Below are 26,985 nucleotides of genomic sequence, written 5' to 3' on the forward strand. Positions count from 1 at the left end.
AGTAGGAACTTCTTCTGTCAAAGAGCAGTGAATCTTTGAAATGGTCAACCCCGGGTAGCTCTGGATGCAGTACCACTGATTATACACCCAGTGGCAACTTTATTAGGTACAGGTGTACACCTACTTGTTAATGCAAATATCTAACCAGCCAATCATGTGGCAGCAACTGATGCATAAAAGCATGCAGGCATGGTCAAGAGGTTCAGTTGTTGTTCAAACCAAATATCAGAATGGAGAAGAAATGTGATCTAAATGATTTTGACTGTGGAATGATTACAGGTCCAGATGGGGTGGTTTAAGTATCTCAGAAACTGCTGATCTCCTGGGATATTCATGCACAACAGTCTCTATAGAGTTTGCAGAGAATGGTGCGAAAAGCAAAAAAAAACCATCCAGTGAGTGACAGTTCTGTGTGAGAAATCACCTTATTACTGGGAGAGGTCAAAGGAGAATGGCCAGATTGGTTCGCTAACAGGAAGGCGATAGTAACTCAAATAACCACACGTTACAACAGTGGTGTGCAGACAAGCATCTCTGAATGCACAACACATCAAACCTTGAAATGGATGGGCTACAGCAGCAGAAGACCAATTCACAATCAGTTTTTGGGGCTGCAAGAAGTCCTGAGTGATGGGGAAGAGACAGGAAAGTGGAGATGGGGAGAAGATCAGACTGGATATGATCTTGTTGAATAGGATCAAATGGTCTATGGCTAACTCCTGATCTGAATTTTTCTGGCCTTACTTTACACTCGAACATTAGCCATCAATCAGCATTCAGATATGTAAATCACGGCATATTGAGACAGATATGAAGGTTTATCGCTCATTAACACAAGCAAGTTCAGATAATGAGGCATAAAACCAAGATATATATATCCAGAACAAGATTAATATTTCTGGTTCCGAATGAAGGAATAGTTTTACAGTACAAGAGTTTATTCCCAGCCACGACCACAAGATGCAAGTCACGTGTAACTGAAGTAACTGTCTTCACCATTCAAAAGAAAAATACCTTATTGCTTCTGCAATCCGAGTGCTCTCTTTCCTCCTGTCAGTGGATAACCTGCCAATTAGGTAAGAGTAATCGAGGCCACTGCAGAACACGCTGCCAACTGCACTCAGGAGCAGAAGCTTGCTGTCATCGGCTGATGCATTACCAAGAGCCCTCCGCACCTCCTTCATAATCTGCAAAGAGAAGAGTAACATTCAGCCACTGGCACCAACAGCAAGTGAGGAACAGTAACAAACCTTGACTTTCTTTTCTTCCTCTTATGTTTACACACCTCCAGGTTCAAGATACAGTTCTTGAGGCAAAGGTTCCATAATTCACAAGCATAGAAAACATTGGTGTTAATTTAACCAATAAACAAGTAAAGAAAATTCCCCAGAATTAACAGAACAAGGACTATTTATTTTATAGGCATCGTTAGTCTCGTGAGACCATGGATTTGCGCCTCGGAAGGTTTCCAGGGCGCAGGCCTGGGCAAGGTTGTATGGAAGACCGGCAGTTGCCCATGCTGCAAGTCTGCCCTCTCCACATCATCGATACTGTCCAAGGGAAGGGCACTAGGGCCGATACAGCTTGGCACCGGTGTCGTCGCAGAGCAATGTGTGGTTAAGTGCCTTGCTCAAGGACAAAAAACACGCTGCCTCAGCTGAGGCTCCGAACTAGCGACCTTCAGATCACTAGACCGACGCCTTAACCACTTGGCCACGCGCCAACACAAGGACTATTTGGAGCTTTAATTTTAAGCCATGCTTTTATATTTTAAACACAATGGGTTCTGCAGAGGCTGGAAATCCAAAGTAACACACAGAAAACGCTGGAGGAACACAGCAGGGTAGGCAGCATCTATGGAAATGAATAAATAGCCGACATTTCAAGTTGAGACATGATGAAAGGTCTCAGCCTGAAATGTTGTCTGTTTATTCATTTCCATAGAAGCAGCCTGACCTGCTGAGTTCCTCTAGCAGTTTTACGTGTATCACGCATTATTTTACTTTAATTTGTGGGAGAGTCCAGGATCAGAGGACCCAGCCTTAGAATATGTGGAGGCATAATTTTAAGGTGATTTGAGGAAAATACAGAGGGGATTTTTTTTATACCAGGAGTGGTGGGGTGCATAGAGCACACTGTTAAGTCATAGTCATACTTTATTGATCCCGAGGGAAAATGGGTTTCGTTACAGTTGCACCAACCAAGAATAGAGTATAGATATAGCAATATAAAACTATAAATAATTAAATAATAATATGTAAATTATGCCAGGAAATAAGTCCAGGACCAGCCTATTGGCTCAGGGTGTCTGACCCTCCAAGGGAGGAGTTGTAAAGTTTGATGGCCACAGGCAGGAATGACTTCCTATGACGCTCTGTGCTGCATCTCGGTGGAGTGAGTCTCTGGCTGAGTGTACTCCTGTGCCCAACCAGTATATTATGTAGTAGATAGGAGACATTGTCCAAGATGGCATGCAACTTGAACAGCATCCTCTTTTCAGACACCACCGTCAGAGAGTCCAGTTCCATCCCCACAACATCACTGGCCTTACGAATGAGTTTGTTGATTCTGTTGGTGTCTGCTACCCATCAGCCTGCTGCCCCAGCACACAACAGCAAACATGATAGCATTGGCCACCACAGACTCGTAGAATATCCTCAGCATCGTCTGACAGATGTTAAAGGACCTCAGTCTCCTCAGGAAATAGAGACGGCTCTGTCCCTTCTTGTAGACAGCCTCAGTGTTCTTAGACCAGTCCAGTTTATTGTCAATTTGTATCCCCAGGTATTTGTAATCCTAATTAAGGGTGGTGGTCGAGGCAGATACATTACAAGCTTTTAAGAAACCCTTAAACAGGCACATGAATGATAGAAAAATGGAGTGCTATCTAGGAGGGAAGGGTTAGATTAATTTTAGAGTAGATTAAAATGGTGGCACAACGTCGTGGGCCGCAAGGCCTGTACTGTGGTGTAATATTCTATGTTTTTTATGTAATACGAGAAAATCCCTTTGGAACAGAGACAAAGAGGAATTTATTTAGCTAGAGGGTGGTAAATCTGTGGAACTTGTTACCACAGACGGCTGTGGAGGCCAAGGCATATTTAAAGTGGAGGCTGATAGGATCTTGATTAGTGAGAGCATAATAATTCAGCCATGACTGAATGTCTTATGGTCTTATTTGTCAAAGGATTTTATTCAGTCTATCACAGTGATGACCAAAGCAAGTTTTCACCAGTTAACCAAGAAAGCATTCTGACAGTCGATTTGAACCAGAAGGGCCCACTCTGTGCTGAATCTCGATAACTAAATAACCAAACAAACAGAACAGGACCACATCAATTACAGGCTCTGTCTGCAGCAAGGGGATAAAATGTAGCAGCATATCATCTGCTCCAGGGGAGTTGACTTCTGAGGTCTTAAGGATGATGTATGAAGCATTACTTCAAGATATCCATTACGTGTTTGATGACTGTACAGCTGTCTTCTCTGAGGACTGTCACCTTGTCGAGGTGACGATATTTCTGGGTTTCCTGAGATCCCGAGAGCAATGCCGTCTGGAGTTGCAACACACATAAAAGTTGCTGGTGAACGCAGCAGGCCAGGCAGCATCTCTAGAAAGAGGTGCAGTCGACGTTTCAGGCCGAGACCCACAGAACCTATTCTCATAAGGCACACTCTCTAATCCAGTCAACATCCTTGTAAATCTCCTCTGCACATTCTCTATAGTATCCACATCCTTCCTGTAATGAGGTGACCAGAACTGAACACAGTACTCCAAGTGGCATTTGACTAGGGTCCTATATAGGTGTAACATTACCTCACGGCTCCTGAACTCAATCCCACGGTTGATGAAGGCCAACACACCATACACCTTCTTAACAACACTGTCAACTTGCGCGGTAGCTTTGAGTGACCTACCAATATGGATCGCAAGATCTCGCTGATCCTCCACACTGCCAAGAGTCCTACCATTAACATTATATTCTGTCTTCAGATTTGACCTACCAAAATGAACCACTTCACACTGATGAGTTCAACTCCATATGCCACTTCTCAGCCCAGTTCTGCATCCTACTGATGTCCCACTGTAACCTCCGGCAACTCTGCAGACTATCCACAACATCCCCAACTTTTGTGTCATCAGCAAACTTATTAACCGACCCTGGATCCACAAAGCAAGGTCTCCTTAGATCCCATGCCTCATTACATTCTGAATGAGCCTCGCATGGGGAACCTTATCAAATGCCTTACCGAACTCCATATACGCTACACTCACTGCTCTTCCTTCATCAATGTGTTTTGTTACATCCTTAAAGTATTCAATCAGGCTAGTACGGCATGACCTGCCCTTGACAAAACCATGCTGACCATCCCTAATCAGATTATGTCTCTCCAAGTGTTCATAAATCCTGCTTCTCAGGATCCTCAACAACTTGCCCACCACTGAAGTAAGACTCACTGGTCTATAATTTCCTGGTTTATCTCTACACCCTTTCTTGAACAAGGGAACAACATTTTCAGCTTTCCAATCCTCCGGTACTTCTCCCGTCCTTATTGACGATGCAAAGACCATTGCCAGAGGCTCAGCAATCCCCTCCCTCGCTTCCCACAGTAGCCTGCAGTATATCTCATCTGGTCCTAGCTGGTAAATGGGCTGGTGCGTTAAGTGGCTACTGTACATTGCTTCCAGTGTTAATGGGTGGCGGAGGAATCAGTGAGGTGTTATTGGGCATGTCAGCTAAGAGGTTATTGGGTGCAAGCGGGAGAATGGAATTAATGGCATTGCTCAGAGCTAGTATAGACTCAAATGGCCAAGAAATCTCCTTCTATGTGGTAAAAAGACCACCACTGAAAAGAAAACCACAGAACTTCAGATCCATCTGTGTGCAATGTCAAGAAAAATAGTGTTAACCAATTTGGATTCTCGGACAGTAAACACAGAATGATCGAAATGGTGTGAGATGTTCCTGTACACTGGAGTGGTTTTCCTCGTATCCACCTCACCCAACAGTCACACAAAGCCCAACATTCATCACCAACCAGACCTTGAACCGTGTTGGTCAAAATCACCACTGGCTGCTCACATACTGGTTCAATCTGAATACAGTGGATTCCGGTTAATTGGGCCATCAGGGCAGCCACATATTTGGGACAAGTCTTAAAGAACAAAAAATAATCGAGAATATAGCTAGGATTCCCTTTGTTTATTTGGGACACTATGCCGCTTAACTGGGGAGGAAGCCACTGCCGAACAGTTTCTAACCAGAGTCAGACGTGTGCACATGTGTGACTGTTAGACACTACACTGTGTTTCAAGCAAATAGCTTTTAAATAGCGTCAACTGTGTCGGATTGTGTTCGAAAAACAATGATTTTAGTCACTGGTAGTTGGCAGGAAATAAGCAGTAAGACAACTCAAAATTGTTTTGCTCACCGCAATTTCTAGCATTCAGGCTTGGAATGCCCGAATCAGCTGGGAGTGAAAATGAAACAATTTCACTTCTTCAACAAGTTAGAAACTATGAAAAATTTGAAGGTATCGACAATTATCTTGAATGTTACAATGAAAGTGAAGATTCGGAGGGTGCAACCATTGAAAGCATCTTATGAAGGTAGGCCATTAGCTGCACTAGGTGTCTGTACTGATTTTGTTCATTTATGGTCAATCAAAAGAACACAGCAGATGAATTCCTCCGTCGATAACTATTATGAACGTATACAGTTTTACGGTACTGTAAAGAGTGTTGATAGTGCTCTAATTTGTTTTGTATTTCATTTAAATATATAATATGTTATTCAGTTAAATGTTGGCTGGCTGGTGGCGCAATGGCATTAGCGCCGGACTGCAGAGCGAAGGTTCCCAAGTTCGAATCCAGGTCGGACCACCCCCCGAGCACGCTTTCCATCCGTGCCGGTTGAGTGTCGAGCTAGCTACTCGGCCTCGTAAAAAACAAGGGTTGAGTCAGGAACGTTCATATCGTGACCCGGTTAATCCGAAAGGAGACCAATCCTGACACTACACGCCAGACAAGAATAGCTGACTGGTGCGACACGCAGAAAAAGTTAAATGTTAGTTTGTATTTTTTTTACCCTTTAACTATTTCCATGAAACTTTGGTTAACTGGGGCAATCAGTTAACTGAGCTAAAACATACTGGTCCCAAAGTGTCCTAATTAACTGGAATCCAATGTATTATACAGTCAAAGGCAATGCATCTCTCTTAAGTGGATGATCTCAAGGTAAAACTACACCTCCAAAGTGGTTACAGGGTTCTCCTCAAAGTGGCCAGAAATGCAGAAGAAACCTTGCAGGAAGAGGAGTGACTTCATGTTTATCAGATCAGAACTAATGGACAACTGGAAGAAGACATCTGACCAAAAAGATGGCACCAAAACTTCCTTCTCCTTTCCCCACAAGCTGATATGGTAAAGTGGGCCTCAAGTGTCACAACATAACACAGCCCACTTCGGCCACTGGGCAGTTTTCAAAAGGAATGGGTTTGTCTACAATAATGGAACGGGTGTGGTAAGGTCCATCAGGTGGGGGTTGGTGATGACTGAGCACGAGAAGAACCTCCACGAACTTCTGAAGAACATCACACACAGGGGGTGCTCCCTTGTGCAAGGATGCGCTGATGTGGGGACACCAAATGATATTGCTGAAGGTTCTCAGCCCAGAACAGTGACTGTTTATTTCCTCTCCATGGATGCTGCCTGACTTACTGAGTTCCTCCAGCATTTTGTGTGTGTGTTGCAGGAGATATTTCAAAACGCAGGGTAGATTTTTATGCCAAGTATATTTTGGAACCAAAGGACACAAGACTTCCTCCCACTTCCTTCAAACTAAAGGTGCAGCCATGGACACCCATATGGGTCCCAGCTATGCCTGCCTTTTTGTTGGCTATGTGGAACAGTCCATATTCCAAGCCTATACGGGTATCCGTCCCCCACTTTTCCTTCGCTATATCGACGACTGCATTGGCGCTGCTTTCTGCGTGCTTGCTGAGCTCGTTGACTTCATCAACTTTGCCTCCAACTTCCACCCTGCCCTCAAATTTATCTGGTCCATTTCTGACACCACCCTTCTCTTCCTTGATCTTTCTGTCTCTGTCTCTGGAGACAGCTTATCTACTGATGTCTACTATAAGCCCACGGACTCTCACAGCTACCTGGACTATTCCTTTTCCCACCCTGTTACCTGTAAAAATGCCATCCCCTTCTCTCAATTCCTCCGTCTCCATCGCATCTGCTCTCAGAATGAGGCTTTTCATTCCAGGACAAAGGAGATGTCTTCCTTTTTTAAAGAAAGGGGCTTCCCTTCCTCCACCATCAACTCTGCCCTCAAACGCATCTCTCCCATTTCACCCACATCTGCTCTCACCCCACCCTCCCACCACCCCACCAAGGATAGGGTTCCTCTTGTCCTCACCTACCACCCCCCCAGCCTCCGTGTCCAACATATAATTCTCCTTAACTTCCGGCATCTCCAATGGGATCCCACCACTAAGCACACCTTTCCCTCCCCCCAACTTTCTGCTTTCCGCAGGGATCGCTCCCTACGCGACTCCCTTGTCCATTTGTGCCTCCCATCCCTTCCCACCGATCTCCCTCCTGGCACTTATCCTTGTAAGCGGAACAAGTGCTACACCTGCCCTTACACTTCCTCCCTCACCACCATTCAGGGCCCCAGAAAGTCCTTCCAGGTGAGGCGACACTTCACCTGTGAGTCTGCTGGTGTGATATACTGTGTCTGGTACTCCCAATGTGGCCTTCTATATATTGGTGAGATCCGACTCAGATTGGGAGACCGTTTCGCTGAACGCCTATGCTCTGTCCACCAGAGGAAGCAGGATCTCCCAGTGGCCACACATTTTAATTCCACGTCCCATTCCCATTCCGATATGTCAATCCATGGCCTCCTCTACTGTTGAGATGAAGCCACACTCAGGTTGGAGGAGCAACACCTTATATTCCGTCTGGGTAGCCTCCAACCTGATGGCATGAACATTGATTTCTCTAACTTCCGTTAATGTCCCTCCTCCCCTTCTTACCCCATCCCTAATTAAATTTTTTTCCCTCTCTTTCCCTCTCACAATAATTCCTTGCCTGCTCTCCATCTTCCTCTGGTGCTCTCCTCCCCCTTTCTTTCTTCCAAGGCCTTCCGTCCTATGATGCTCCCCCTTCTCCAGCCTTATCCCTTTTGCCAATCAACTTCCCAGCTCTTGGCTTCATCCCTCCCCTTCCTGTCTTCTCCTATCATTTCAGGTCTCCCCCTCCCCCTCCCACTTTCAAATCTCTTACAATCTCTTTTTTCCGTCAGTCATGATGAAGGATCTCGACCCGAAACGTCGACTGCACTTCTTCCTATAAATGCTGCCTGGCCTGCTGTGTTCCACCAACATTTTGTGTGTGTTGGTTGAGACAAGACTTAAATGAGAGACATATTTGTCATGAATTAACTGGTTTCTTCTTGTTCCCAAAACCCTGAGACAGGCGTTATTGTGGTATTTCTTCTCATTAATAATGAAAGTAATTTTGTTGCTGAATGCTGAAAAATGAACTTGTGATCTTGTTTGTGGGCTGATCTTACAGATGCGTTGCAGTGATTGCAGGACAGATGAACTTCCAGTGTGGGAGCACCTGCGAGACTGAAAGACCACCTACTCACTATAAGGTGAGGCTGGTTAACCATCACAGCACACTCTGCATCACATTACATGTTACCACAAGAGTGCACCATAGCAACAGATGAGACTTCAGATGCCGAGACGATTTAAGAAGGCAATATGCTCTGCTGGGTGGCTCCACCAACAGAAAGATGGCCAACTACAGCCATTGAAGACAGAACGTTAAAGAAACGTTTGCAGTTCTATTGTGCTTCGTACACAATGTTACAAAATATCTTAGAGCCTATGAAGATATTCTGAAGTGTAAGCAGGAGATATGGCAGGGAAATGTATTAGTAAACACACACCAGTCCTCATTAAGGAGTCAGTAGTTGAAAGGCTGAGCAGCTTCAAGTTCCTGGGCATCAACATCTTAGGGGATCTATCCTGGGCCCAACATAAATTATGAAATAGGCACACCAATGGCTTTACTTCATTAAGAGCTTGAGATTTGATGTGTCACCAAAGACTCCAGCAAGTTTCTACAGATTTGCCATGGACAGTATTCTGACTGGCTGCATCACTGTCTGCTATGGAGACTCCAATGCACAAAGGTGCAGAGGGTTGTACTCAGCCATCTCCAGCATGGGCACCAGACTCTCCACCAGCAACAACATCTTCAAACGGTGGTACCTCGACAAGCCGGAATCCACCATTAAGGTCCCTCACCATCCAGGACATGCCCCCTCCACAATCCTGCCATTAGGAAGGAGGTACAGGAGTCTGAAGACACACACTTAATGTTTTAGGAACAGGGTCTTCCCCTTCACCATCAGGTTTCTGAACAGTCCATGAGTACTACCTCACAATTTTGCTTTCTTTTAGCAACATTTCTTTATTTACTATTTAACGTTTTTTACTGTAACCTTACAGTGTTTTTTATGTCTTGCACTGTACTGCTGCCACACAATCAATTTCATGACCTATGTCAGTGATAATAAACCTGAGAGTGAATCTGAACAAACCTGTTTTGGGAATACTGTCTGGAGAGAATGATCAGTACTGGCACACTGAGAGCTCCAGAGGCATGGCTGTTTTAGTCTCATGAGGGAGTAGGTCGACCACTGTTTCATATCTCTGCTCTGATGACATGGCACCCTCACACTGCAGTACGAGCTCAATTTTTGCACTCAGAGTGTCTTGTTGAACTTGGGGACCTTCTTCCTCAATGCTAATAGTGTTACCCAGTGGAGTTAAAGGATACCTGGGGTAACTTAACTGAAATTTACAGAGTGATACTTCAGCAAGGATATTCTGGCTCGGATCTCTGGGAGAGGCCCACGGAGCAAATATGGCTGCCTTTCAGGGTAACAACCACTTCACAATAACCAGAGCCCCCTGAAGAGATTCTACACAAGTTTGACAAAATCTAAGACAAGGCAGACTCATCTGTCATCCTAGAACTTTTACCTTAAGTCAAAGTCACTGTAAATTTATGATCAAAGTACATATATTCAGTGGCCACTTTATTAGGCACCTCCTGTAGGTAGCACTGAGTGAATGGTCATGGTCTTCTGCTGTTGTGGCCCATCTACTTCAAGGTTCAATGTGTTGTGCATTCAGAGAGGCTTTTCTGCACACCACTGTTGTAATGTGTGTTTGTTTCAGTTAATATCACCTTCCTGTCAGCTTGAACCACTCTGGCCATTCTCCTCCGACTTTTCTCATTAACAAGGTGTTTTCGCCTACAGAACTGCGGCTTACTGGATGTTGTTTTGTCTTTCTCACCATTCTCTGTAAACTCTAGAGAGAGTTGTGTGTAAGGAAAACCCAGGAGATAAGTAGTTTCTGAAATACTCAAACCACCCTACCTGGCACCAATAATCATTTCAAGGTCAAAGTCATTTAGATAACATTTCTTCCCCATGCTGATGTTTGGCCTGAACAAATGAACCTGTACCCTGCTTGTTAATGCAAATATCTAATCACCCAATCATGAGGCAGCAAATTTATGCATAAAAGCATGCAGACATGGTCAAAAGGTTCAGTTGTTCAGACCAAACATCAGAATGGGGAAGAAATATTTGGTCTGAACAACTGAACCTCTTGACTATGTCTGCATGCTTTTATGCTTTGATATGCTGCCAAGTGATTAGCTGATCAGATATTTGCAGTAACGAACAAGTGTACAGGTGTACCAAATAAAATGCCCATTGAGTTTACATAGTAACATGTATGTACTTCGATAATAAATTTACTTGGGAACTTCTCACAGTTCACTCGTCATCCTCTTTTGTTCCAGGGTACACAAGATGAAACAATCCAATGTCTCAGATTCTGAATCACATCCATTTATTTATCACATGTAAACATACAGTGAAATGCATTGCTTGCATTAACAACCAACACAGCTAAGGATGTGCTGGGGGCAAAGCACCAATGTCATCGCAGTTTGGTGCCAACAAAGACTCCCCATAACTAACGTCCTCCAATCCAGGCAACATACTGATGAACCACCTCTGTACCCTTTCCAGCACAATTACATTCTTCCTGCAGCGTGGCAGCCCAAACTACACGCAGTATTCCAAGTGTGGCTAACCAGTGTCTTATAAGGTTGTGACATAATGTCTCAACCTTTATATTCTATTCCCAATTTAGAACTGTCAGTCTGCTAAATGCTTTCTTCTAACGGTGTTGCCAGGGCACCACAACTCATCTTCTGTTTTATTTATTTATTATTCTTATAACTTTTTTATATTTGCACAGCTTGTCATTTTTGCACATTGGTTCTTTGTCAGTCTTTGTGTGTAGATTTTCATTGATTCTGCCATTGTTCTTTGTTCTATTGTGAATGCCTGCAAGAAAATGAATTTCAGGGTAGTATATGGTCACATATACGTACTTCGATAATAAATTTATTTTGAACTTTGAACTTTTAAGCTCACCACCACCTTTTCAAAGATAATTAGAGTGGGCAAAAACGCTAGCAATTCTGATGTCCAGTAAGTGAATATAAAAAAAAACACATCTATCAAACATTTCTTGGGCTAAGATTGTCTTACGCGTGAAAGGTGAAGGTGGCTAATTCTAAACAGCAGACAAAGTCACCTTCTAGCTCTGACTCATCCTTTTGTTTTCTCCAGTCCTGACGAAGGGTCTTGGCCCGAAATGTCAACTGTACTCTTTTCCATAGATGTTGCCTGGCCTGCTGAGTTCCTCCAGCATTATGAGTGTGTTGCTCGGATTTCCAGCATCTGAAGATTTTCTCTTGTTTGTGATTGGACAAAGGCAGAACGTTGATTTTGTTCTTGTCAGCTCTGAAAGATCAGGAGTGCTGAGGTATTTCAACCAACATACCAGCTTCAAGACTCACTCATACCTCTCCAGCCACCACAACTCTCAAGGTATTGATTGAGCAAACTCAACAATCTTACACAGTTCCTTCAAAGCATTTCCTGTAAATTATAATTTCTGCTTTTATACCCCTATGGGGCTTGGATTTTGAGTGGAGAGGGGACAGAACTAAGAGTGATAATACTTTTGACCTCTTCTGGTTGAACCACAGCTGCCCTGTATGCTCTTTCTGCGGCTGACCACCCACAGGAGATTGAGATGTATTGACCTGATGACAGTAATCATCTCAATGGTCAGACCAGGAGAAGCACACAGGTTGATAAAGCATCTGATTGTTACGAACAAACAGACTCATACCCAGTATCTTAAGGGCTGAACCGTCATTTTGATCAATAACATTTTATGAAGCATGACCTTCGACTAGGTAGTCAGAGGTCGGAGGTCAGGAGTGCGGAGGACAAATTGGACTAATTACTTTATCGCTACGCACACAAAGAACAATGGTATCACTGAATACACAGCCAAAGATCAACCAGGCTTCCCACTGTTCAACCAGCTTTTCCAGTCTTCCCATCTGCCTGCCTGAAGAGTCAAAGGATAATGAGATTAGTTGTAAGACTCGGGACGTTTGAGACTGAAGGGACTGCTGTGGGATGTGGAGAGCCGTGAACAATATTGTGATCAAACGTCTCAATGACTCTGTCGTTTCTGGTGCATCAGCAGGCCTGCTCTTTTGTGACCACAGTCTCGTACTTTGTAGCTCAGAACCAATAAGCACTTTTTTTTTCGCCCTTCAGGGAAAGAGATAGCCACAGTCCAGAAAGTGTACATTTCACAGCAGACCACAGTGTGCAGTCAAGGAAGGAGCCACTATTATTCAAGTATCTCTGATAACATGGCAGACTCATTTAAGTGCACTGTCCTCTTGAGTATGACTGTTAACTCCCAGGTTCGGTACAAACAATAAATAGATTTGGACTTATATACAGCCTTTTTCATCAGCAGGAGCTCCCAAAGCTTTCTGCAATATGCACTTATGTGGAGCTTTTAATGTAGCAAAAAAAAAGTTAGTTCACAAAAGTCACTATTACAGTGGGGAAAACAGGACAGTGGGTTTGTACACATGAGAATTCTGTAAACAGTAATGCCATAATGACCAAACAACCTGCATCTTTTAGTGATGTTCACCACCTGAACATACATCTAAGAAAGATTTAAGGATTTAATAGTATAGTCATTATTGTAAGCAGGAAACAGAGCAGCCAGCTTGAGCATATCAATATTCTGTGAATAGCACTGTCATAATAACCCACATTTTTAATGATGTTGACTGCAAGAAAATGAATCTCAAGTAGTATATGAAGAACATATATGTACTTCGATAATAAATTTACTTGGAACTTTGAACTTTTAAGTTCACCACCACTTTTTCAACGATAATTAGGAACAGCAACAGCAATCCTGACATCTAGTAAGTGAATAAAAAAAATAACTTCTATCAAACATTCCTTCGGTATGCTCTGTACAGTGGAGAGAACTCTAACTGGCTGGAATGGGGTAGGGGCTACTGCAGAGTGCTGTAAACTTAAACAGCTCCATCATGGGCAATAACCTCCATAGTATCCAGGACATCTTCAAGGAGCAATGCCTCAAAAAGGCAGTGTCCACCGTGAAGGATCCCCATCACCCAGGTCATGCCTCTTCTCAAATACCATCAGGAAGGAGGTACAGAAGCCTGAAGACACACATTCAACGATTCGGGAACAGCTTCCTCCTCTCTGCCCATGAACACTGCCTCAGTATTTTTTTATTTCTATTTTTACACTACTTATTTAACTATTATATATATATACACGCACACATACATACTGTAACTCATGTTTCTCTATTATTATGTATTGCATCGTTCTGCTGCCATAAAGACAACAAACTTCATGACATATAACGGTGATATTAAACCTGTAAACAGCAATGTCATAATGACCAAATAACCTGCATATTTTTAGTGATATTTGCTGACCATGTATCTAAGAAGGATTTAAGGATTTAACAGTATAGTCACTACTGCAATTCAAGAAAGAAGGAAGCCAGTTTGAGCATATCAGCATTCTGTATATAGCTACGTCATAATTTAATGATGTTGACTGCAAGAAAATGAATCTTAGGGTAGGGTATGCACTTTATTTGAACTTTGAACTCTTAAGTCAAAAAGCATAATAAACAGAATTCGGACTAGGCTTTTATACAACCCTTCATGCCTGCTCCACCATTCAACACGGCATATTGATCAGAGATTATATGCCTACTTTTCTGTCCAGTCCTTGGAACCCTAGATTCTCTTTATGTCCTTACCAATATTAGCCTTAAATATGTTTGGTGGCTCAACACCTACAGCCATGAGAAGTTGAGAAATGCAAAGGTTCACAACTGGGGGTAATGAGTGAATGGCCCCATTTTGTTTACATTTTAACTTGCTGCATTAAGACCTCACCAACAAATGGGATTCATTTAGATAGGCATCTTGCTCTGCATGGACTAGATGGGCTGAAGTTACTGTTTCCAAAGTCCAAAAAGGGCCCAGGTTTTCAAATTGGTCTTAGAAACAGGATTTAGCCATACTGGTCCTCATAGAAGGCTTGATCTATGAGAGTCTCAGACTGATTACAGGCAGCTGGTGTCCCACTGGCAAGGGAAATGAAGATCAGCCTGGTTCGTTGCTCCAAGCATCAGTATGTGTGATATGAGAATTCCTTCTCAGAAGGTAGAATCAAGATGATCTCACTGGGAACTGTCATTGAGCGGGCATGTGGCCAATCTAGAATGGCACTGAATGAATGCAGTCTAGAGTCAAGGTTTTGGATATTGTGAATTATGACCGTGGGTTTCATGTGAACACGAGCTGTGGATTTAGTGCCCAGAGTTGTTTCTAATCTAGTGGAAATTTCCAGTCCTCATATTCCTTCTCTGTTTCTTTTTTAAGCCCTCCTTTTATAAGATAATGGGTTGGAGGAAGGGAGGAAAGGGGGTTGGAGAGGGAAGGATAAAGGTGCTTCATTGTGATGCAGTGTGGAGTTGGTTTGATTGATTTTCTGGTCTCTTCACCAATCTCAATTCCTTTGCCCAACGACGAAGACTGATCAAATGAATGGCACATTAATTTAACTTTCAGGATTCATATTTTAACAGCACAGTAGACAACGGGGTGACCCGTTGGGACGCCCTTTGAGAGAAGGGTAGTGCAGTCTGATGTGAACAGAATGAACATTGCTATTGGTATCGCTTTGCTTTGGAAATTGAAGAAGAAAACCTCAGTTTATTAAAGAGGAACGACGCGAGGCAAGGCAAATATAGCTCCTCCTCGTTTAACGGAGGACACTTTTGATGGCACCATTTCTGGTTGATCTGCCACCCTTGTGCCTCTCGTTGTCATTCTGGAGACATGCAGTCCTTTCATCCGCCGTCTCTTTATCTCTTCTGCTGTTTATCCTTTGTCTCTGACCTTGGAGATGTACATTTCTCTGTCCTTTGTCTCTTCCTCTCTCCTCCTCCTGTGCCTGTTTTTGTCATTCTGGAGATGTGCAGCCCTTTCATCCCCCATCTCTTCTGCTATTTGTTGTTTGTTGTTTGTCTCTGATCCTGGAGATGTGCATTTCTCAGCCCCTTTGTCTCTTCATCTCTCCTCCTTCTATGCCAGTTGTTATCATTTTGGAGACGTGCATGCCTCACCTCCTCCGTCTCTTCTTCTCTCATCCTTTTTGTCTCGAATCTTTGATCTCAGAGTCATGCGGCCCTGGCCTCATCCGATTCTTGTTCTCTCCCTCTTCTTGCCGCTTCCCGACAACATTTGGCGTCATCTCTTGACTATAATGTCCCCCTTCTCTTTCCACGTGGCATAATTAGGCTGACCATTTTTTTTAACCTAATGTTGGATAGAAGATACGAAGCAGTAACACCAAAGGATGCTGATTATTGTTGATGATGTGGTTGGCGCTCTCCTAAATGGACGTGATATAGTCACAACTGTCCTTTGACTGCAGCAAAGGGTTTGATGGGTGTCTGGAAGTACGTCATTACAATAAGATTTAAAAATCTCTTGTTGATGGGTCTCAGTTTGATCTGTCCCAATCCTGCACATGCTGATGGTAATTAGCAGAATGTGACCGCTCGAAATCGAGCTGATCTGTCCTTTTGCTGCAGTTGGTGTCGCTGCTGTGAGCATCGTGAATCGCTTCTGAGGCTGGCCGTGCGCATGTGTCGTGGTGTTGCGTCGCGGTTTCCATCATGGCTGACATCGGCTCCCGGGTGAAAGCGGGGCTGTTGATTTTGGCGAGTGAGCAATTTTATACTAATATATAATCCTGAACTTTGCCTGCATTCTGTAAGTTAGCGTATTTTAAGTTGATTTAGCCAAAAATAGTGCCACAGTAATGCACCATTTGCACTAATTGGAGGTCACAAACAGACAAACAGAGCATGAGAGTTTTAGTAGCATATAGATAATATCCCACTTCTGACACAAGGAAGACAAATGTAGAATTTCTATCTTATGGATCACATATTATTTGGCAAAAAAAATGCATGAGGCCTTACCTCAGGTGTTAACGAATTGTTGTCTGAGGTTTGGCTGGAGAGTAAAACGTGGGTAAAGCCATCTTGTTTCCTGACAACAATATCCCTGAATCGATAGTTGCTTTCATTTTGTCGAACGCTACATCTGAGGCGTTTGTCAAACACATAATCGTCCTTCTCCTCCACCATCTTCCTCTTCACTGAACACGATAGACTACTCTGTCCATTTGAGATACCTGGAAGTGAAATCACCTCTAAAATGAAATGTCAATCATCCATCTTACCAGCTACTTGCACATAATTAGATATAATTAATCAATAAAAAGACATTGTTATCAGCTACTAAAAAGACTTTAGAGAAGTATATAGATTGGTAGAGTGGATAGCCAGTGCCTTTTTCTCAGGATAGAATTGGCTAATATGCGGGGACATAATTATAAGGTGACTTGAGGTAGGTATATGGAGTTGTCAGAGGTAGGTTTTTTTTCCAACACAGAGAGTGGAGGGTGCTGGAATGAGCTGCCTGGAGTGGTGGTAGAGACAGATACATTAGGGAGCTTTATATAGACTCATGGATGAAAGAAAAATGCAGGGCTATGTGAGAGGGAAGCATTAGAAGTCAGTTAATACTCTTGGAGAAGGTTAAAGCATCAGCACTACATCATGGGCCGGAGGGCCTGAACTATGCTATGATGGTCTATATTCTATCTTTGAAATTACATGAACATGAGGCACAATTAATTGGGTAATTTGCAAGTTCAAATAATTACAAAACGTTGCATGATTTGTGGATGTCCGAGGACAGTAAGAATTTCAGGTTGTATATTATATACATTCCCTGATGTTAAATGGAACAATTGAACTTTTGCTAATTAAGGAGTCTAAATTCAAGCATATGCTAGTTGGGCAGAATTGCCCGTTTTGGTGCTGTACACAGTCATCACGTACCTATTCCATTGACGACAGGAGGGTCGTCATTGGCTCCATCTTCCACAAAGTCAGGCTTTCCGGGATCCACAGTCATTCTCTGTTGCCGTGAGGTATTGTCAAACTGTAATGCATTTTTGCTGTGTCTAGCGTCGCCATTCTGAAACGAGTTATCCGTTTTTCTGTAAGGCATTATCTGCACCCCACTCGCAGTGGTTCTGTAATGCACAGTTTTAGTAGCTATGATTTTCTTGTTATCCCCAGAACTGTGCTTTCCATCTCTGGCCATGGAAGCCCGTTTTTGCTTTTGATGTGCGCTATTAGTCCGCTTTTTTCGCAATCCTCCTCCTCCTTTCCCCTTGGTGGATTCATAGGCTCTGAATGGAGCAGTTCCGTGATTGTCCCTCAAGACCTGCCTTGGGCTATTTCCCCGTTTCCCTGATTTAGTTCGCTTTTCTTTGGAAGCGTTGAGTCCATTGAACTCATCAATAAATTCTTCACAGTGAAGGAGGTGATGCTCTGGTTCCCAAGTGTCTTCATTACTTCCATAGCCTTTCCACCGTATAAGGTACTCCCACTTCCCCTTTTTATTTTTCCTCTTGTCAACAATCTTCTCCACCTAATGGAGGGAGAAAAGTTCTGCATATAGATTATTGTGTTTGCGATTGCCATTTCACACCAGTACAATGACCCAACAGAAACATTTACTTCAAGCATCTGTAACATGGGCAGCAATTCGTCACCCATCTCCAATTACCCTTGGCTTGCTTGGTGATTTCAGAAGTCAGCTAAGACTCACCCGCTTTGGTGTGGGCTTAGTTCAAAAGAAGACCAAAGGAGGCAAGCCTGGCAGAATCCCTAAACAAACACTTACGACATTGACTTTGAATGGACTACGCCATGAGATAGGAAGTACAGGAGCCTGAAGGCACACACTCAGCGATTCAGGAACAACTTCTTCCCCTCTGCCAGCCGATTCCAAAATGGACATTGAAGCTTTGGACACTACCTCACTTTTTGTTAATATACAGTATTTCTGTTGTTGCACGTTTTTTCAGTGATAATAAACCTGATTCTGATTGGAACAAACTGACACATGCACAGACTAAGCTGAAAAGCTCTGGCCTTCCTTATGGACATTCCTTCCTACTACTACCTTATGGACAGTATTACTAAACGGCTGACAAGAAATTAGTTTTAGCTTTATTTGTCACATGTACATCAAAACAGTAAAAATGTGCTGCTTGCGTCAAAAGCCAACACTCGCCGTCGGCCCCCAGCACATCCTCTGACTGTGTTGGTCATTGACGCAAACAGCACATTTTAAAATTCAAAGTAAATACTGAGGGCCGACTACAAGTGTCGCCATGCTTCTGGCACCAACAATAACATGCCCACAGTTCACTATCCCTAACCCATACATCTTTGGACTGTGGGAGGAAACCAGAGACCCGCAGAAAACCTACGCGGCCACGGGGAGAGCATACAACCTCCCTCTAGACGGCAGTGGAATTGAACCCGGGCTGCACGCATTGTAGAGAATTATACCAAGTGCCGCCCTAAGAAATGTGTTTGAAATAATGCACATACTTTCATACAGTATAAACGCACACAAACACAATATACACTATGCATAGTATTTTTTTAAATATTTATTGGGACTTGGACATTCACCGGCAAGTCAGTGTTTACTGTCATCAACTGACTGGCTTGCTGGACCACTTTAAGAGAAAACTCTCAATAGTGGGTCTGAAGTTACAAGAGCAGACCAGCTAAGGAGAGATTTTTCTCCCTGAAAGACAATGGTGAACCAGATAGGTCCCTTCCAGAAATCTACTTTGCGACCATCATTACTAATAAAAACTTGAATTCCACGGCTTTCTTGGTGGAATTTGAACTCGGGTCCCAAGGTTGTTCATCCAAGGTGCTACATTACTAGTCCAGTAGATTAAAGATAAAGATTTAAAGATTAGCTTTATTTGTCACATGTACCTCAGAACATACAGTAAAATGTGTCATTTGCATCAAATCAAACCAGCAAAGACTGCGCAGGGCAGCCTGCAAGTGTCACCATGCTTCCAGTGCCAACATAGCAAGCCCACAACTCACCAACCCTCACCCATACGCCTTTGGAATGTGGGAGGAAACAGCAGCACCCGGTGAAAACTCATGAGTCATGGTGGGGAACAGGGAAGGTACAAACTCCTCACAGATGATGCTGGGGATTGAACCCCAATCTTGCAGCTAACACTGTGAAGCGTTACGCTAACCACTACCCTACAGTGCACCCCATGTAGTTAACCACACCACTATTACACCCTACATATACTCTAAATCACGTACATACTTAACATGCGTGCATTTGTGTCAAAATGGTTTGTGTGATACGTCTCGTGTGGTAGTGTAGCGGGTAGTGCTTGTCGCCCTCACTTTCAGCTTCCGCCACTGTCTAGTAGTCTTGCGAAAAGGAGAGCTGAATGTGCAAGTCTTTCCCTGTCAGTACATAGCCTCTCCAACAGCAAGCCTCATGTAGGGCCTCCTCGCTAGTGACACACGGAAGCTGAACTCCTTTCGAGCTCAGGCTGAGGACGGGGAGGAAGTCTGGCCCCTGTACACGTAGCACGCAGGGCCACAGGTGTGTGGACACACCCTGGTGTTTGTGAACCAGATCCCCAGCTATGGGTAAGTAGCTCCACTGCCTTGTGGGCAGCCTCGGGGCAGATGAAGGCTACGGGAGTAAACCCAGACAGCAAATCCAGAGAGGAGCATCTACGGCAGCTGGATGTCATTGAATATCCCTCTGGCAGCTCCTGCAGCCAAGCTGGTGCCAAACGTATTGCTTCATAAGCTTTCCTTTGGACTACTGAGGCCGAGATGGGGATCTTGACGACTGGGCATCTGAGGATCTCCATACCTTCTGTCCAGTCTTGTGGTGATGATCATCATCAACCATTGTCCTTCGAGACAGACAGATGCCTACCATGCATTTATACATATACCTCATACATGTGGTTCATGCTCACAAATGCATCTTTTCAACAACCATGTTTTAGTTTCTATTCCACAAATTCTGGTGTTTTTGTGCAGTTTCTGAGCCTGCAAATTTGTGCTTACATCCCTGCCCACAATACTAAAAACTTGCTTTTGATAAGTACTATCTGACCGTATTCGACACTGTCCACCTTTCTTTTCTAGACTCTCAGCGAGCTAGTCACTATATGTGATCTTCTCTTCACAAGTTAAAGATATCCCAGATATTGAACCATATGTTTAAGCTCTATCAACTTTCCTGAGTACAAATGCCATCCAAACCCATGGATTAAGAAAGCTTACTGTCCCATTAACAAAATGCTGGAGGAAGGGATTGAATAAGCCACACTCAGGTTGGAGGAACAACCCCTTATATTCCGTCTGGGTAGCCTCCAACCTGATGGCATGAACATTGACTTCTCTGACTTCTGTTAATGCCCCTCATACCCCATCCGTTATTTTATTTATTTATATATATATATTCATATTCTTTTTCTCTCTCTCTCCTTTTTCTCCCTCTGTCCCTCTCACTATACCCCTTGCCCATCCTCTGGGCTTCACCCCTCCCCCTTTCTTTCTCCCTAGGCCTCCCGTCCCATGATCCTCTCATATCCCTTTTGCCAATCACCTGTCCAGCTCTTGGCTCCATCCCTCCCCCTCCTGTCTTCTCCTATCATTTCAGATCACCCCCTTCCCCTCCCACTTTCAAATCTCTTACTAGCTCTTCTTTCAGTTAGTCCTGACGAAGGGTCTCGGCCCGAAACGTCGACTGTACCTCTTCCTATAGGTACCGCCTGGCCTGCTGCATTCACCAGCAACTTTGATGTGTGTTGCTTGAAATTCCAGTATCTGCAGATTTCCTCGCGTTTGTGTTTTTAAAACCAGAACAAATTCCTTATCTTGGGGCTCCACTTTCACAACACAAAACACAATTCCAGAGAAGGATTCTTATACAGCCAATGGCTATCACTGCACGTGGATCTCTTCAGAGGGCTTCATAGAGTGCACCATACTCAACTCAATGAACTCTGTTGGATAGAATCCCAAATTTAACTACTGCAACAATGCCAATACTAACATTCTTCATCTTGGTTCGCACAAATGTTAACAAAATAGAATACTGAGGCTCTAACACACCTAACGGTATTAAATATTAATTCTGGAATCCGATCTACTCAATAGTCTGACTCAGTTAATTTGCTGAGTTACAAGTTGTGAGTTTTATTAAATTAACCAGTACACAGCTTCTCTTCTCACAATCAGTTATGTGATCGGCATTTATGTTAAATTGGAAACATCAATAAATACAGTCCTTCAAATTTAACAGCAGTTTACAAAATACCTTTTAGTGTTAAATCAGTTGTTGAGTTTGGGTACCAGTTCTTTCAGTAACTCGATCTGTTCTACTGTTAAGTGAAGTAACAAGCAAACAGAACATTCCCATTATGGTAAAATTCAAAGGTACAGCTTGCTCCTGTGTATAAATCGGCCTCTTCCTAACTTTTACAAAGCTTATTTCTCCGAAAACATAAGACCATAAGACATAGAAGCAGAATTAGCCACTTAGCCTATCAAGCCTGCTCCACCATTCCATCGTAGCTGATTATTTCCCCTCTCAACCCCATTCTCCTGCCTTCTTCTCGTAACCACTGGCACCCTCACTAATCAAGAACATATCAACTTCTGTTTTAAATATGCGCAGTGACAGGGCCTCCACAGCTGTCCATGCCAACGAATTCCACAGATTCATCTCCGAAAGAAATCCTTCCTCATCTCTGTTCTGAAGGGACTGTGGCTGTGCCCTGTGGTCCTCGACTTCTCCACAGTAGGAAACATCCTCTCCATGTCTACTCTATCTAGGCTTTTCAATATTTGATAGGTTTCAAAGAGATCTGCCTGCATCGTTTTAAACTCCAGCGAGTACAGGCTCAGAGGCATCCAACGCTCCTCATATGTTAACTCTTTCATTCCCTGGATCATTCTCAGGAACCTCCTCTGGACGCTCTCCAATGCCACAGCACGGAAAAACTTGTTGCAAAATGCAATGTACAAGACTTGCAAAACCAAGCTAAAACTTGCAGTGTGCAGTCAATGGCAGGGAAATAGCACACACCCGCACTACCGAGGCAGCATGTGGGGACATCCCCAGAGAATGAAGGTGTTCCCTTCATTAGTCATGGTATTGAGTTCATGCACTGTGACGTAATGTTGTAGCTCTAGAAAACCTTGATTAGACCATACTTGTGTTCAGTTCTGGTTGCCTCTTTATAGGAAGGATGTAGAAGCTTTACAGAAGGTGCAGAAGAGATTTACCAGGATGTTACCTCAATTGGAAAGTGTGCCTTGTGGGCATAGGTCGAGCGAGCTTTTCCCTTTGGAGCAAAGGAGGATAAGAAGAGACTTGATAAAGATGTGTAAGATAAGAGGCATAGATCAAGTGGACAACCAGACTTTTTCCCCAAGGCAGAAATGGCAAACGCAAGTGGTCATAACTTTAAGGAGAACGGAGGAAAGTAAAGAGCTGATGTTGGATGTAAGCTTTTGACACAGAGTGCTGGATGCATGAATAGCACTGTCATTGAGGGAAGCATCCAGAGGTGGTTAGAAGAGTCATTCAGCATGGAAACAGGTTGTTCAGCCTATCATGTCCAAGCTGACCCCTGGGCAATCATTTTAATAATCCCACATCCAGCAACTGGCACGCAGCCTAGGCGACTTAAGGGCTTGTCTTGATACTTAGTGCTGTCGGCATCTCTGCTTTCCGGTTTTGGTAATCTTTTACTTCTAACATCTTTGATAATTTAACTTTCCAGAGATCCGATGGACCAAGAGAGAAGGACAGTTGAAAGGGAAATCACGTGGATCAGAGGAAGAGATGGGGGAGGAGTGCCACTCAGACCCCGCTTAACGCTGAGGAAGCATTCCTTGGAGGTGGAGCGCTATGTAAATCAGCGCTATGCGGGGTCATTATAACATTACGTGAATGGACTTGTGTGCCTGACTTTTAAAAAATGAAACCCAAGATATATGAAATATTATTTTTTGTAGACACAGTAATTTGTGGAGTAACAAACACACAAATAGGCCTAACCTGTACATCAGTGGAATAGCAGCGGTGGAGGGAACCGGGTGCTGGTTACGTCTGAGAGGAGGGACCAGGCTGTGGGCCCTCCTCTAACCTTGGCTTCTTCTTCAAGTAGGCGCCAAGATTTGACTGCCTTCTCTTAAGTTTCCTCTCATGAAGCAGTTCTCTGTAGCAGGAAATCATGTCGAGAACACTTCTCTTTGCCTTATTGCTTTGCTCCCAGTCAGGGTCAATCTCAATGAACTGGTCCATGACTTGAGAGATCGTGGTGATGTCAGCGTGAGGAATCTTGTGGTGAGGTTTCTTGCTGGTGTTTCCTGTTCTCCATCTGTGTCCTCAGATTCACCCAGGTTGTGTTGCTCTGCCAATTCTCGAAGCTCTTCATTATTAAGGCTCTCACCATGAGAATGCAGTAACTCTTCAATTTCACCATTATTAACATCCTCATGCCGTACCACATCCATGCTAATGCTTTTCCTAGACATCTTAGATGCACTCCCCTCACTGGAAGTTGCAGGCCGTTTTCCAGACATTATGGTTGAATAAAATGGAATAAACTGGTGAGGGAGCAAGAACGTTTACACACGCAGGGAGGCAGAGAGTGAATTAATACGTGATTGGTTGTGAGTGGCTTAGAGTGTATGTAAAATGCTCTCATTGGCTGATTGAATGTTTACTGTAATGGTGGCCACTCTTGAAAAGTGTGGTTTAGAATGAATTTTTGTAATTTTTAAAAATTTCAATATAAGAATTGACTAACTGTGTTGTAATGAATCACCACTATGCAAAGTCAGAGTGTAATTGGTTTCATGTAGCGATGAAAAGGCAGGCAGAGCCAGGACCCATGCTGTTGTCCATGGCTACAGCTTCAATTTGTAGGAAGTTAAAGTCCAAATCACACCACTAGACATAGGAGCAGAATTAGGCCATTTGGCCCATCAAGTCTATTCTGCCATTTCATCATGGCTGATCCATTTGCCTTTCAGCCCCAATCTCCTGCCTTCTCCCTTTTGTGCCTTATTTAATCAAGAAGCTATCAACCTCTGCTTTAAATATACCCAATGACTTGGCCTCCACGGCCGCCTGCGGCAACAAATTCCACAGATTCACCACTCTCTGGATGAAGAAATTCCTTGTGTCCTGCCGAAGAGTTTCAGCCTGAAACGTTGGCTGTACTTTTTTTTCTATAAATGCTGCCTGGCCTGCTGAGTTCCTCCAGCATTTTGTGTGTGTTGCTCTTAAGCCTTGAAGTGGATGGGCTACAGCAGCAGAAGACCACAAACATGCACTCAGTGGCCACTTTATTAGCTACTGGAAGCACCCAATAAAGTACCACAGTGTGTAAAGTTGACCTTAATATATTCAGATTCACTTATTTATCACATTTACATTTAAACATACAGTGAAATGCCTTGCTTGCATTAACAACCAAGTCAATCTTCAGGCTTGATTTTAATAAATATAACTTGTTAAAAAAACAAAAACATAATGCTGAATTAAATAACGCTTCTAAATGGACATCTGAAAATCTAATTTGATAATGACAATTAAATATTTGTCCTGTCAATCATTTCTAGCCAGGATAGGGCCATACATCTGCTCTGGCTGGTTCTGGGTTCAATGAAAGATTAAATTATGCTTCAAGGATACAAACTGTTCACAGCCAAGAGGGTCAAAATCAAAGTATTAAAATCATGGGTTATAGTAAAATCAAAATAATTAGCCTGTTGATATTATAGGGTTAGAAGTGTTTAAGCAGCACTTGTTCAACAAACTTAAATAAATCTAAAATTAATAACTTGGAGAAGCGCCAAAGGTGACTGCAGTTGTGAGGCCTCAGATAAATCTCTCAATGAAACAGCTGCAACCTCTGCTGTGTGTTAATACTCTGGGATCTGAATACGATTCAAACATAGCAGAGTACTGTATGGGTGGTATTAGACAGACTGCTGTTGATAACCTACTGTGTCTAATTAGATGTCACAATCAAACTAGAGGTTCTTCTGGTTTGAGTGTGAGATTTGATTTTCTGATTCGACTGTCTGTTTTGCTTCATAAAATTGTCTGTTCATTAACGACGATGATAATCAGCTCTGTAAAGTGTAGAAAGAAATCAGGGCAACACAGTGGCTCAGCTGCTAGATTCTCTGCTTCACAGCATCAGAGAGCTGGGTTCAGTCCTGAGCTGGGAGAGCTGTCTGTGTGGAGTTTGCACATTCTCCCCAGTGACCATGTGAGCTTCCTCCAAGTTCTCCGGTTTACTTTCACATCTCAAAGTTGCATCGGTTGGTAGGTTAATGGAGCACTGTAAATCGCCCTTTACAGACATCCCACCTTTCCCGAAAGTTCCGGGAGTCTCCCGCATATTGATAGTGGCTCCCTGATGCCCGCAAATTATGTACAATATCCCGGAAATCAATTTTTTGTGAGTGAGTGAGCGAGAGAGAGAGAGCAAGCGCAAGAGAGTGAGCGAGCGCGCGAAAGAGAGAGCGAGCATGCGAGAGAGAGCGCGCCATGGCAGAGTGTTCCAAAAAAAGAAAATATAAAACGTACGTCACCCCAGATTACACTAAATTGTACCCCTGCCTAATAAGGTCAAAATAAATGACAGTGTTGCTCACTGCACTGTTTACAACAGTGACTTTTCCATTGCCCATGGTGGGTTAAGACTGTAAAAGACATGTTGAGGTGGCTTAACAGGTGTCATTCGTTCATTAGCATAGCTAACGTTATTTAAACTAGCTGGCCAGCTGCTAAGGAGCTACTCTATTGCAGTCATCCCACCTCTCCCGGAAGTTCCGGGAGTCTCCCGCAAATTGATGGTGCTACCTCCCTGAAACGAGTTTTTGCAGGATGGGATGTCTGCCTTTATCTATAGGTGAGAGGTAGAATAACAGAAAAGATCACCAGATTTTTTGCTTTAATACAATGCAGTTCCTTAAGAATATAGTTTTTTCTTATATATAGAATTCGATACAAATATAAATATATAGGATTTAGATATGCTGACCCATACTCCAGTTCAGAAAATGGCAATAATGCACCTTAAAGCTGCTTGCCAGATGTCATGAAACCTCAGAAGAAGATGGAGTGACGAACTGAGCTGAGGCTTTGGGCCTACTTCGGCTGCTCCGGCCTTTGGGCCTATGGACTCAGTTTCATTCTGAATGCTGTTGCTTACTTTTCTTGTTTGCGTGATTTGTGTTTTGTTTCTCTCTGTGCGTTTGGTGTTGGTCTTTTTTAAAATTGGGTTCTTTGGGGTTTCTTGTTTTGTGGCCTGCCTGTAAGCAGATGAATATCAAGGTTGTGTAATTTATACATACTTTGATAATAAATGTTCTTTGAACTTCTGAACTTCCAGGTAGAATTTAGGGAGGGTTGATGAGAAAGTGAGGAAACTCATTTTAAAAAACAGT

The 26,985-nt window shown here is 43.3% G+C and overlaps 1 protein-coding gene across 1 annotated transcript in view; it reads right to left on the reverse strand.

Moving 5' to 3' along the window:
* The window catches only part of LOC134356544 (chromodomain Y-like protein 2), a 208,143-nt gene that overhangs the window by 59,203 nt on the left and 121,955 nt on the right, over window positions 1-26,985 (reverse strand). Inside the window, exons 2-4 of the mRNA XM_063067507.1 lie at window positions 17,476-18,073; window positions 16,549-16,763; window positions 1,015-1,187 (exon numbers count right to left, since the gene is read on the reverse strand). Coding sequence (XP_062923577.1) covers window positions 1,015-1,187; window positions 16,549-16,763; window positions 17,476-18,073 — 986 coding nt within the window. The remainder of the gene's footprint in view (window positions 1-1,014; window positions 1,188-16,548; window positions 16,764-17,475; window positions 18,074-26,985) is intronic.

Source organism: Mobula hypostoma, chromosome 14 (assembly GCF_963921235.1).
Source record: "Mobula hypostoma chromosome 14, sMobHyp1.1, whole genome shotgun sequence".
Classification (NCBI taxonomy): domain Eukaryota; kingdom Metazoa; phylum Chordata; class Chondrichthyes; order Myliobatiformes; family Myliobatidae; genus Mobula; species Mobula hypostoma.